We start from the raw sequence: 12896 nt of genomic DNA, 5'->3' as shown, positions 1-12896 counted from the left end.
GGGGAGAACTACGCAGCCTTACCCCGAGAATGTCGAGAGGCTTTGACCGCTTGACCACCAGGTTGCAACATTTGTACCTTTCTATTAGACCAAGCATGCCCCTTAATTTTATTAATTACCTCCCCAACAGATTTCTTGTTTTGGAAAAGCCTGCTGTTCCTTTCCTCCCAAATGCACCAAAAGGAAGCCAATATAGGACTCCTTGCTAGTGAAACTTATCTTTCTTTCCAAATGGGAAAAATACGATAACGAAGTGAGAATTTTGACTTCTTCTGAAAAAACTGAAGAAATTTGAAACATAGTCAAAATATGGAACCATACTTGTTTGGAAAAAAAGCAGTACAATAATAGATGATCAGCCAATTCATCATTTCTCAAGCACGTGAACCAAAAGTTGCTTAAAAATATGTTCAGGTACTGGTTAAGTAATTAAAGATATTGAATCGTTGGTTGCTTTAAAAGATGTTCAACATGTACTGGTTAAGTAACTGTTCTCTTTTTTGTGCGTGATTGGGCATGTTCTACAACTAATAGAGAGCTGAAGTGGGGTTACCTGGATATTCATAGAAGAAGCATCAGTCCCATGCTCTATAGTCTGTACTCTTGTCCTTACTGAACTAATGAACATTCTTTGGAAGTTTGTTTTGCTGGTCTGTATACTGTAACCATAGTACTCTAATTTATTATGTGGGCTTCCACACTTGGGATAGCTTCTCTTTTATCCCCCCTGATAACAGTGGAATCTCCATGCTGGAGTGTATGAACACAAAGAGTAAAGTATAACAACAACAACAATTCACGATATGATAATCTCCTGCATACAAAACCTATTAACCTGTTCCTTGGCAACCCCTTCTGCTAACGTAGATAAGGATCAGTTCCCTTGCAAGCAAAGAACCGGGTTTTCCTGTTCAGGTGATGATGGAACCTCCATCACCCACCATTTGAGGCCTGCACTAGCCAACTAACCATCATCATGGAATCACCTTCAATTGAAGTGTTAAGTTGGCCTCTGGAGATGGCAATCTCTAAGACATTAATAGTTACCTTGATCCTAGCAGAGACTGTTAGAAATGCCAGTAGGGTGAGATACTACAACCAGGATTTCTCCTTCGTATAGCTTCCTTCCTTTTAATTTTCTGTGGCTTGTCTTTTTTAGTTTCCATTTCGTCTGTTTCCTTGCAATTTCCCTCTCTTTTTTAACTGAAGAAAATTTCACCATTAAAAAAAAGAAAAATAAAATTACCTTTATAATTGATAATTGCTTCATCTTACTCTTATCTTTTGTGGGAAATTGTAGGCTGGAAGAAATAGAAATTATCTTTATAATTGATAATTGCTTCATCTTACTCTTTTATCTTTTGTGGGAAATTGTAGGCTGGACTTTTTGTTTATGATATATTCTGGGTCTTCTTTACTCCAGTGATGGTTAGTGTTGCAAAATCTTTTGATGCTCCTATAAAGGTTAGTTCTTCCAATTACTTGAGGTCTTGTATGATAATCCGATTTTGGGCTTAAAGTACTTCTAAATAATCTGAGATTGTTATATTTTTTTCCTCCTTTTTGGGGATACATTCTGAGCATTAAAGTTGATATTGGTTTTTGTATTATTTGTCAAAGCAAGAAAGAATGTTGGTTTGTGCTGACAGAAAAATTCATGTCACTTTTTGCCAGCTTTTATTCCCAACAGCAGATTCTGCACGGCCATTTTCCATGCTTGGACTTGGTGACATTGTAATTCCTGGTAAGTTTTTCAATTGTTATGTTTGAAGAGATATAGTTTTGCCATGTTTTGAAGGAGACTTGTAGCTTGGAGCCTGTTATAATGGATCATAGGGTTGGATTAACAAGTACTGTGTAATTATCATGAGAGAAATTGGGTATTGATTAAGTGAATACATCAGTTAATTATTTAGTTGTTGAGCTATGGGTTCTTTTATACTGGACTGGGTGACTAACCTCTTTTTTGTATTGTTTTTTGGTTGTGCGTGGGGGTGGCGGTGGTGGCCGGTGGGGATGGCTGTGGTAGTTTCTTCTGGAGTTGATTTTGGATCCATCTCGTGGGTTGGTTATTAGTAATGAGGCTATGCTCACTGAACGGTAAAAAATTCCCAACCCACAAGTAGGACCATCGGTTACTGCTGAACAGCAATATAGATGATTTAATAGCCGCAGTAATCGGGCATGTTTTAGAACAAAATTAGGTCAAGAGTTAGGCTATAGCAGCAGTACTTATACCCCCAAGGAAGGTAGCCATCCAACAGTTGTTGGATTGATAGATACAGCAGATGAAAGTACATGGCAACTTGCTACTACAGATTTATTAACTATGAATAAAATCCTAGGGTACAATACCCTCAAACTGAGGTCAATTGTAGGTCTTTGAAACATTAGGAGACCCCTGAATTACCACAGCCAATTGATGGGTAGATCACAGATTACAAGCCCAAACTAGAAATAGCAAACTAAGGCCCTGTTCGATAACCGTCTCACTCTCATTCCACTGATTCAGGTGGAATTGATTTTTCCTGATTCCATGACTTTTGGGAGTAGGATTGGTGTTTGGTAACCGTGTTCCGTATCAATTCCAAAACAGAAAAAATCTGAATCAGTGTTTGGTATGATCCTGACAAAATCAATTCTGTTTCTACACCAAATATTTACGAAAATTCCATTGTACAAATTTAAATTCCACTTCCAATTTTACATCTTCCCAATATTTACCAAATTTCCATTAAACTCTCCACAAACTGATTTTAATACCATTTCCATAAATTGCTTAAAATCAAGCACTGCTTTCTCTGCAAACACCAATCCTGCACCCAGCCCAAGAAGATTCATGCTCACCATAATCTGATTTGCAATCTTGCAGCTCTGCCCACATCCAGCATAACCCATATAGGTTGCCACAGGGTTGTTCTTTGGAAGTCTTAAAAGTGAAATCAAAGCAGAGAAGATAAGAGAGAGTGAGAGAGTGAGAGATCTTAGTTCTGGTATGCAGGTCTCGTAACATGGTGGTTTCTTCTCGATTCGCTGAGATTTTTTTCTCAGGGATGCGGTCCAACGATCGATCTATATTCTCTTTTGATGAGTTTGGATTCACACACACACAGGTCTCTTCGAACTCAATGTCTTCCAAATTTCACTCTCTATTTCCAGTCCAGAACTTGACCTCCAACAGGTTGGATTCTTCCTCAGTACCAGAGATTCCTGGATCCATGTCTTCCAGACAATCCTGGATCTGGACATCACACAGTGCTCTCTAATTCGATCTCATCAAGTTCGTCTACACCTTTGATCGTCTCAAAGGCACTAAAAGCTTCAATTTTGTCTTTACGAAGACCGGTGAGAATTAGTTCTCTCTTGTCCTTGCCAACTGCCTTCAGCAGCTTCAGTTCTCTATGAATGTTTGGTCTGCGATACATAATCTTGACCCAAAGACTGGTCGATGCAACTACTTGTCAGCTGACGTGAGTCTTGACCATTATTCCAAGACACTTTAATTTCTGTTTTTCTTGATTTATTTCTCTCTGGCGGGTCTTTGGATCTCCATCCTTTACAAGAAGCGATTAACTGTTTTCTGGATCCGTATTTTATCATTTCCATTGATTCTGAAGGTCCAGTAGAGGTAGAAGAAGCAGAGTGGTAATGAGGAAAATGACTTCAAATACTGAAACTATCTTAAAGAGGACGTCGTCAACGATAGAGAGCTGAACCTAGCATTTCCATTAGAAAAGGGTAGAGTCTGAATTGCAATGGCCATCACTTCTAATAAAATGAAGAAGAAGGTGGAGGATGTTCCAACTTGGGTTTGTGAAGGTTGAACAGGGAAACCGAAACTTATCGGGATCAATATTAATTACGTAGAGATTTCATTCCACTTTGGCTTGTTTCAGAACATACAAAACATCCAAGTTTGACTGTTCTCTGGGAGCATGAAATCAGACCAGATTTGCCAAACCAGAATTCCACTCTTGTTTTATTCTCGCTGAATAGGAATCAGTGGAATCAAGAATAAAGTTTGTTGTCAAACGGGGCCTAAATATTAGTCTCACAGCAAGATCTGATCTCTCAATCAAGCCCACGCATGCAAAGAAATAAGGCTGGTCGATAATTGGCCCGGTTGTAAAACCGTAAATAGAACCATGGGCTGATTGAGCTGGGACAAGTGGGCTGGTTGGGCTACTGGTTCGATGACTGGCTGGACTGGCCTTTCTTCTCCCTTTACTCCTTCAGTCTGCATCAGCTTTCCCTGGCTTAAATTTAACTTGACCTTGAGTTTCCGGAAGTCGAGGGATCAACTTTGTAAATGAATATTTTGTTTCAATTCATAACAATATTCTAGTACCTCATGGATGTTGGAATGTAGTTGTTAGAATAAGGATTAGTGTGCTGCAAGGGCACATTGAGGCTTTCCTCCTCCACCGACCCTAATTAGAGTGGGGCGGCTGGATTGGGGGATATACTTGTAAATACTTTATATTTTCTGTTTTGTACTCCTATCATGACTCTATGATGATTTTATATTATAAATAGGGGACTTGTGTGATCAGTTAAAGACACACAAACATTCTCCCTTTCTTCCCGTTAACATGGTATCAAAGCCTAATTTCTGATCTAGGTTCTCAGTTTCCAGCCACTTCTCCTTCAAGAATCCCAGACCTTCACCTTCCCTTACATACCTTCGTTAGCCTCCATCTTATCCTACCTTTGTCCCATTAACCTACCATAGGGCAGCACTAATGAGGTGATTCCTATGAATCTAGTGGCTTTCCTATACCCTACCTCATGAACTAAAACACCAAAAACCCTTGCAAGAAAATTTGGGTTCTTCACCCTTAGCGATTTTTATTCTTCTATTTTATGGAGTGTGATTTCTTCCTCTTTAAGGAACACACTTCTACCTCTTGAAGATCAAGTACAACTACCTGGAAGGACTCATCATTATCCGCGAGATCAAGATCTACACAAATCGATTTTGTGTAAAAAAAAAAAGGGTTTTCCTCCTAAACCTTGACAAAATCGATTTTCGGGACTCCCTTAGAATTGGATGAATTTTTTAGATCATCATCACCATTATAGAGGAGATCGACTAGACTTGAGGCCCTATTTGCCAAGTCTCTGTATCAAATCTCCCATCTTCTTTGATAATTAGGTTTTCTCCTAAAACCCTAATTTGCTTATCTCAATAGTTCTTCATCAAGCTTGATATTATTTAGAGTACCTCACTACCCTTATTGGGCAATTTGATCCTAGTATAGACACTTTCTGACGGTTGATTTTAAAGATCTGGTATTTCTCGCTCATTGTCGGTTTTTTACTAGTTCAATTATGTCTGAAGTGACCTCTGGGTCTGATGTACAAAGTCGCAATGACTACATACCTTTTGGGACTAGCTTTGTGAAATTGGAGAGAAATAATTACCTCGTCTAGTCCAAATCTACATATCTTACCATTGTTGGTAGAGGTCTCACTGGACACATTACAGGGTAATTGAAGAAACCCTCTGATGAGGGTACCCCTTAGGATTAATGGGTCACTAATGACTACTTGGTAATGTCATACTTGATTGGTTCTATTCATCAATCTATTTCTCGAGGATTTTTGCTATTAGATATTGTTTCTCACATTTGGGCTATTGCCAAGGAAACTTATGGATGACTTGGGAATGATGCTCAGATATTTGATCTTTGCAAGAAGGTTTGTACCACTACCCAACAGGAACTCTATATCCAAATATTATGTAGAACTTCGAACTCTATGGTATGAACTGGACCACTTTGCAGATCGTCATCCCAAAAATGTTGAAGACAATACTGCTTACACCAAACATGTGGACAAAATTAGGGATACTACGAAGGAGATTGTTAAATGTGAACACTGACAGGTCGATCCAAAACTAAAGCCCATCAGGCTGAGACTAAGGACACTCTCTTGCAACTGATATAGGACGCTCCCAAGAGGAACTCCAGGCTTTCAGACTTATGTTTAGGGCTTCCAATTCTTAAACTCCTGCTAATTCAGTCCCTTAAGGTTCCAATTTTGCTCACTCAAGTATTTTATTTGGTGGTCATTGTGCATTAGTCGTCTCCACTCCCTGGATCATTGACTCCGGTGCCATTGATCACATGATTGGTTCCTCCAGTTTATTTCACCAGTATTCACCCACCTCATGCAAAGATAAAAGTTAGGGTAGCAGATGGCACCCTATCATTTGTCTTTGGAAAGAGTTCTATTAAGTGTTCTTCTATACCTCTGTCTTTAGTTTTATATATCCCTAATTTTATTACTAATTTGCTATCCATTAGTAGTCTTACTATGGACCTAAAATGTAACATTTTTTCCTTCCCATTGCATTTTTTTTGATTTGGTAATGGGGAAGACGATTGGATGTGGTAAGGTGCAGGGTGGTCTTTATTTTCTTGATGATGGTTGTCTCCCTACGGCTGCAACGTCAACAACTCCTCATTAGCTACACTCTGCTTCTTCTGAATTGAATCAATGGTACTATCGTTTGGAACATCCACCAATTGGGACCTTATCTCTTTTCTTTCCGCATTTAGTTAAATCATCTACTAGGGATGGACTCTTTTGTGAGGCTTGTACTCTGGCTAAACAGACTCATTTCAGTTATTTACCTTTAAATAAAAGCTATTTCTATTTTTCATTTGGTTCACTCTGATGTATGGGGTCCATCTTGTTGGACATCTATTTTTGGGAAAAGGTGGTTCGTGTCCTTTATTGAGTGTCACTTTAGAACTACTTGGATTTATATGATGCAACACAAAAGTGAAGTGCTCAGTTGTTTTCAGCGATTTCATAAAATGATTTAAACACAGTTCAATGCGACTGAAAATTTTGCGTATTGATAATGGAAAAGAGTACATGGAGGGTCAGTTTCAAAAATACCTAGCTGATTGTGGGATTCTTCATCAGACAAGCTGTGTTGACACTCCTGGTTAGAATGGGGTGGTTGAACGCAAGAATAAACACTTGTTGGATATTGCTCGAGCTATGATGTTCGCTAGACAAGTTTCATCTCAGTATTGGAGTGATGTCCTCACAGCAGCCTGCCTAATCAATATATGCCAACTCGTGTCCTCAACTCTTGAACTCCTGTTGAGGTTCTTCAAAGGAGTACATCTTTCCTGGTTCCTCCAAAGACTTCTAGGTGTGCCTGCTATGCTAGGGATCATCATTCACTAGTAAAATTAGAATCTCAAAGGACTAAGTGTATCTTTCTGGGTTACGCTCCTACACAAAGGATATAATTGTTACCATCCTCCTTCCCGGCGTACAATCAAGGATTAAAGTATCGGTCTTCATATCGGTTGACCAAAATTAAGATACGTATCGGAGGGTATCGTATCGTATCGGAGATATGCTAAGATATGTTAAAGATACACACATAAATGGATAGGAAACACATTTTTATACATTTTTGCATAAAAAATTTGTTAAAAAAGCTATTGATAACATGTATTATGCATAAACACTAAATTGAGGGTATCGCATTAAGAGTTTAAGGTTTGTAGTTGTCCCATACATGTAAATTCCTTGTTCCTAACCTTGATTTTCACTTTAGTTAGCGAGTAATATGGCTGACAGCAATTACGGAACAAAAACCCCTAAAAAAATCGTGTTTTTTTGAAAAATGACCCCACTTGGCCATTATATGACCGTGGCACGCTGTATTGGTACGTATCGTACTGTATCGGTGTGTATTGGTTGATACGCACCAATACGTACCGATACATACCAAAACATACATTTCACTCTCACTCGATTTTATTTTTTTCTATAGAGTATCGTATCGGTTCGTATCTATAATACATATCAATACGAAAGGGTTTTAAAAATTCCATGTATTGTATCGGTAAGGGTTGATACAGATGCGTATCGGCCGATACGGTACCCTACGTATCGATATTGTAAATGGATGTTGTGTTTCATGAATTTGTTGGTTACTACTTATCATCATCTCTTCAGGGGGAGTCTGGAGTTACTAGTATAGAAGAGATGACTCTGAATTTGCTTGTTCCACCAGTATACCCATCATCTTCACCTCAGGACCCTTATGCTCCACGAAATAGTGAGGGGGCATAACCTATTGTTCCAACTCAGGGGGAGATGACTCTAGTTCAGAGAACCATTGGTGAATTCTAGAGATAAATTGATGACTCTACCCTCCAAGTTTATAGTAGGGGACATATAAAAAAAAGCAACTTCAGACCATCACTACTACTACAACACCTTTACACATCCCTTCTCCACCCTTGGATCCAGAACTGACTCAGCCTTATACTTCAAGTATAATCTCTCCTTCTGATCAACCTATTGCGCTTAGAAAAGGCACTAGGACCTGTACTCGAGACCCTATATCTCATATTGTTTCATATGATTCCCTTTCTCCCTTTTATCGTGCTTTTATGCCTTCTCTTTCATCTACTTGTGTCCCTAAGAATTGGCAGGAAGCTCTTATAGAAAAAAATAGAAGGCCGCAATGGAGGAAGAAATGGATGCCTTAAAAAGGAATGCTATATGAGAACTTGTGACTCTTCTACCTGGAAAGAAACATGTTGGCTATAAGTGGGTGTTTGTAGTAAAACAGAACATCGATGGTTCTATTGACAGATACAAGGCAAGGCTTGTGGCTTAAGGGTTCACTCAAACTTATGGACTCGACTGCCAGGAGACATTTGCATCAGTTGCCAAGTTGACCTCTGTGCGAGTGTTACTCTCATGTGCTATGAACCTAGTATGGGAACTCTAACAACTTGATGTAAAGAATGCTTTCCTACATAGAGAGCTCGATGAGGAAGTTTATATGAAAATTCCACCAGGTTCCTCTAGCACAAGAACTCAAGGCAAGGTCAGTAAGTTGAAGCATGCTCTTTATGGTTTAAAGCAATCACCTTGAGTGTTTTGGAAGATTTCACAAGGCTATGACATCTGTGGGTTATAAGCAGAGTTATGCTGACCACACATTGTTCATAGAGAGGTCTGGTGAAAAAGTTACTATACTCATTGTCTATGTGGATGACATCTTGGTAACAGGAAATGATAGAACTGAGATTGATCATCTCAAGGGTTTTTTGGGCAAAGAATTTGAGATAAAGGATCTTGGAAAGTTAAGGTACTTTCTTGGAATTGAAGTTGCCAGGTCCTTGAAAGGCATCTTTCTCTTTCAAATGAAGTACATCCTTGATCTGCTGTCCGAGATAGGTATGCTGGGTTGTCATCCTTCTGATATTCCTATGGAAGCTAGTAGCCAACTCAAGGAAAAGGAGGGCGAACCAGTTAGGGTGAATCAGTTGACAAAGGTTGCTACCTACGGTGGGTATTGCATGACCTGACATTGTTGCGGTTGTAAGTTTGGTCACTTAGTTTATGCATGATCCCTATTCCTCTCATATGGAAGCTCTTATGCATATCTTACGATACTTGAAGTCAGCTCCAGTAAAAGGGTTCCTCTTATCTCCTCATGATCACCTCCAAGTTGAAGCTTATACAGATGTTGATTGGGCTGGTTCACCTGACAGAAAGTCTATCTTTGGTTATTGTACCTTTGTAGGAGGGAATCTTGTCACTTGGCGCAGCAAGAAGCAGAATGTAGTGGCTAGATCTAGTGCTGAAGCAGGATTTTGTGCCATGACATAGGGGATTTGTGAGTTACTATGGTTGCGTATACTTTTGGATGATATTGGTGTACCTGTTTGTATTCCTTTGATGTTTTACTGTGATAACAAGGTTGTTGTTAGTATTGCTTATAATCTAGTACAGTATGATTGAACCATACACGTGGAGATTAATAGATACTTCATCAAAGAGAAGTTGGATGATGGTTTGATTTGTGTTTCTTTTGTGAAGTTTGGTGATCAACTAGCTGATTTGATCACTAAAGGGCTGGTTGGAAAGCTCATCATAGTTTAGTCAAGTTGGGCATGTGTGACATCTATGCACCAATTTGAGGCGGAGTGTTAGAATAAGGATTAGTGTGCTACAGGGGCACATTGAGGCTTCTCCCCCTTCCACCGATCCTAATTAGAGTGGGGCAGCTGGATGGGAAGATATACTTGTAAATACTTTATGTTATCTGTTTTGTACTCCTATCATGACTCTATCATGATAGTCATGACTTCTATCACGATTCTATCATGATTTTATATTGTAAATAGGGGACTTGTGTGATCAGTTAAAGACACACAAGCATTCTCCCATTCTTCCTGTTAACAGTAGTCTTCCAAACGTGTTCTTCTCTCCTCAAAGTGCTTGGGTGGGATAACTAACTCGATGTGCTTAATGTCACAATCATCAGCAAGAGTAAAATATGTTTCCAAGTGATATTTGGCCGTGTTATCGTTTACTTCTTCACTGACGGACTCATTAATCTCCTTTGATGGGACTAGACATAAGACATGAATGCTAAGAGTGTCCCCACAGCCTCCATTTCTAGCATCTCCAATGTTGATGACTTAGGCTTTTTCATCACTAGTTGAATTGTCGGCTGTCTTGTCAACTTGGGGGGTCACAAAACTCACTTTCTTTGTTGGCCTCAATAGCTGGTATGAATCTATGATAGAGTTGCCTTTTTGACGTTATGGACAGAATTTAACTTAGTGTTTGTAACTGTCACATTGGTAGCACTTGATCTCTCGTCCACTAGACATAGGTTCTTTATCCTTATCCAGGACAGTTGGTGTAACCCAGCTTGTGAAACCAGCAGGTTTGGTGGGTGGAAGGTTTTGTCTACCCTACTCGAATTGAGAATTGAATCGCTGGACTGAAGTCTTCTCTAAGTCTTCCCTTCATAGGGCTTTCTCAAAGCAATCTTGCAAGTCATAAATACTCATAACACCTATTTTATCACAGATTTCAGGTCTCAACCCCAACTTAAAGCAAGAGATAAGCCGGTCATTCCCTTTGTCCAAACTAGTGCGAGAGACTAGAGTGTCAAACTGGTACTATTCCACCAAAAGGAAGCCTTGACAGAGAGTGTTTAACTCATCCTGAAACCTTCTTTTGAAAGTTTGAGAGTGTTCTCTTTGAGCTCTTTATCTCCTCCCACGTAGTAGGTTCTCTTCCACGAAGAGTCAATCTCACATCATAGTTGCACCACCATTCATATGCTGTCCCCACAAGCTTGGAGCGAACTAACTTCATCTTTCTTGCCTTGGACAAGTAAACATAATCGTCTAAAGAACACATCCAATCATAAAACAACTGTTGATCATGCTGACTGTTGAACTCCTTAAGTTCCATCTTCAATTTTTGTTTCATCCTGATATTTCTGCAGTGTACCTCCATCAAAATAGGTTCACTCATACTCCTCAAAGGTGGGCTGTGGGGGAGTGTCTATGTGCTGGTTTATTCATGAACCTGTGAGTGTTGTTGGCTGTAGAGGGATGTGGCTGTCCAACGCTTGCAGCAACTTAGAGTCGAGATGTAGCTCCATCATTGTCATGTGGTCAGTTATCTGTTTCAACATCTCGAAAATCTGGACATTAGAGTCAACGGCCTGATTTCGGGTGTTAGATTTCCCCTCATTCATGGCTCTGATAACAAAAATAATGAGGCTATACTCACTAGACAGTAAACAGGTTCCCAAGCCACAAGTAGGACTGTCAGTTACTAAAAAGAGCAAGACCAACCCAGTGTATGAGGCTTCCATTACTGCAGGTTCTGGGAGGGGCAAATGTACTCAGCATTACCCCCTGCTTCGCAGGAGAGGCTGTTTCCAAGTTTGAACCTGTGACCAATATGTTGCAATATTGCAACTTAACCATTGCACCACAGGCTCGCCCACTATTGTCAGTTAATGTTGTACAAAATTATAGAGGGTTTAATAACCACAGTAACAGCACTTGTATTAGACCAAAATTAGGTTGAGAGTAAAGACTACAAAAACAGTACTTATTCCCCAAAGAAGGTAGCCATCCAACAGTTGAATTGATAGATACAAGTATACAACAGATGAAAGAAAATGGCAACTTGCTGCTTCAGAATTATTAACTATAAATAACTAAAAATCCTAGGGTAGTATACCCTCAAACTGATTTCAGTTGTGGGTCTTTGATACAATAGGATTCCCCTGAATGACAAGAGCCAACTGATGGTGGATCACAGATTACAAGCCCAAACTAGAGATATCACTAATTATTAAATATTAATCCCACAGCAAGATCTGATCTCCCAATCAAGCCCGCGCATGTTGTCAAGCCCTAAATAGAACCGTGGGCTGATTGAGGTGGGTCAAGTGGACTAGTTGGGTTACTGGTTCGATGGCTTGCTGGACTGACCTGGCCTTCTATCTTTCCTACTTCAATCTAGATCAATTATAGTTATAACTAATTCACATACATCATTTGATGTGGTATGGGCATTTACAATCAAGGCCATTTTGTGCACCAGGGAGGAGTGATGTGGTAGTGGATAAAGATAAAGATATGATGGCCTAGGTTGACAGCTAACTTGACCCAATAAAAGTTTAGGGAAAACAGTTTTTGTGAGGGAATGTGGCCCCTGTGCCCAGACACATGGGGGGAGTGAAAGGACCGGCCTGCCCACATTAGATGGAAAATGACATCTCTGTGGAAGCTTCCTCATGGGCTCCCATTGGCCCTCACGCAATCGTAGGAACTGCACACCCCCACAGGAAACACTTCCCCAAAATTTTAATGGTGAAATGTAAGCCCACCCTCATTGGTCGCATAGTTGCCAAGGCGTCCAGGCACTCTTTGCTGGAAGGGCACCTTGTTTGCCTAGGGGACGCCTTGATTGTTTCTCTCCAATGCCTAGATGCCGTGACAACTATGATTGGCTGAGAAAAGGCTTGGTTGAATCAACTTGAGTTGTAACTAATACACATACATGCTATACCCCCCAACACCCCCCCC

General features: G+C 39.9%; 1 protein-coding gene across 1 annotated transcript in view; it reads left to right on the top strand.

Annotated features, from left to right (window-relative positions):
• Nucleotides 1-12896, top strand: part of LOC122088877 (signal peptide peptidase 1) — a 36203-nt gene that overhangs the window by 18743 nt on the left and 4564 nt on the right. The window contains exons 8-9 of the mRNA XM_042658235.1: nucleotides 1378-1464; nucleotides 1675-1744. Coding sequence (XP_042514169.1) covers nucleotides 1378-1464; nucleotides 1675-1744 — 157 coding nt within the window. The remainder of the gene's footprint in view (nucleotides 1-1377; nucleotides 1465-1674; nucleotides 1745-12896) is intronic.

The sequence above is a fragment of the Macadamia integrifolia genome, chromosome 9, assembly GCF_013358625.1.
Source record: "Macadamia integrifolia cultivar HAES 741 chromosome 9, SCU_Mint_v3, whole genome shotgun sequence".
In the NCBI taxonomy this organism is placed as follows: Eukaryota; Viridiplantae; Streptophyta; class Magnoliopsida; order Proteales; family Proteaceae; genus Macadamia; species Macadamia integrifolia.
The sequence above is the reverse complement of the archived record's forward strand: the minus strand, read 5'-3'. Positions and strand labels throughout refer to the sequence as shown.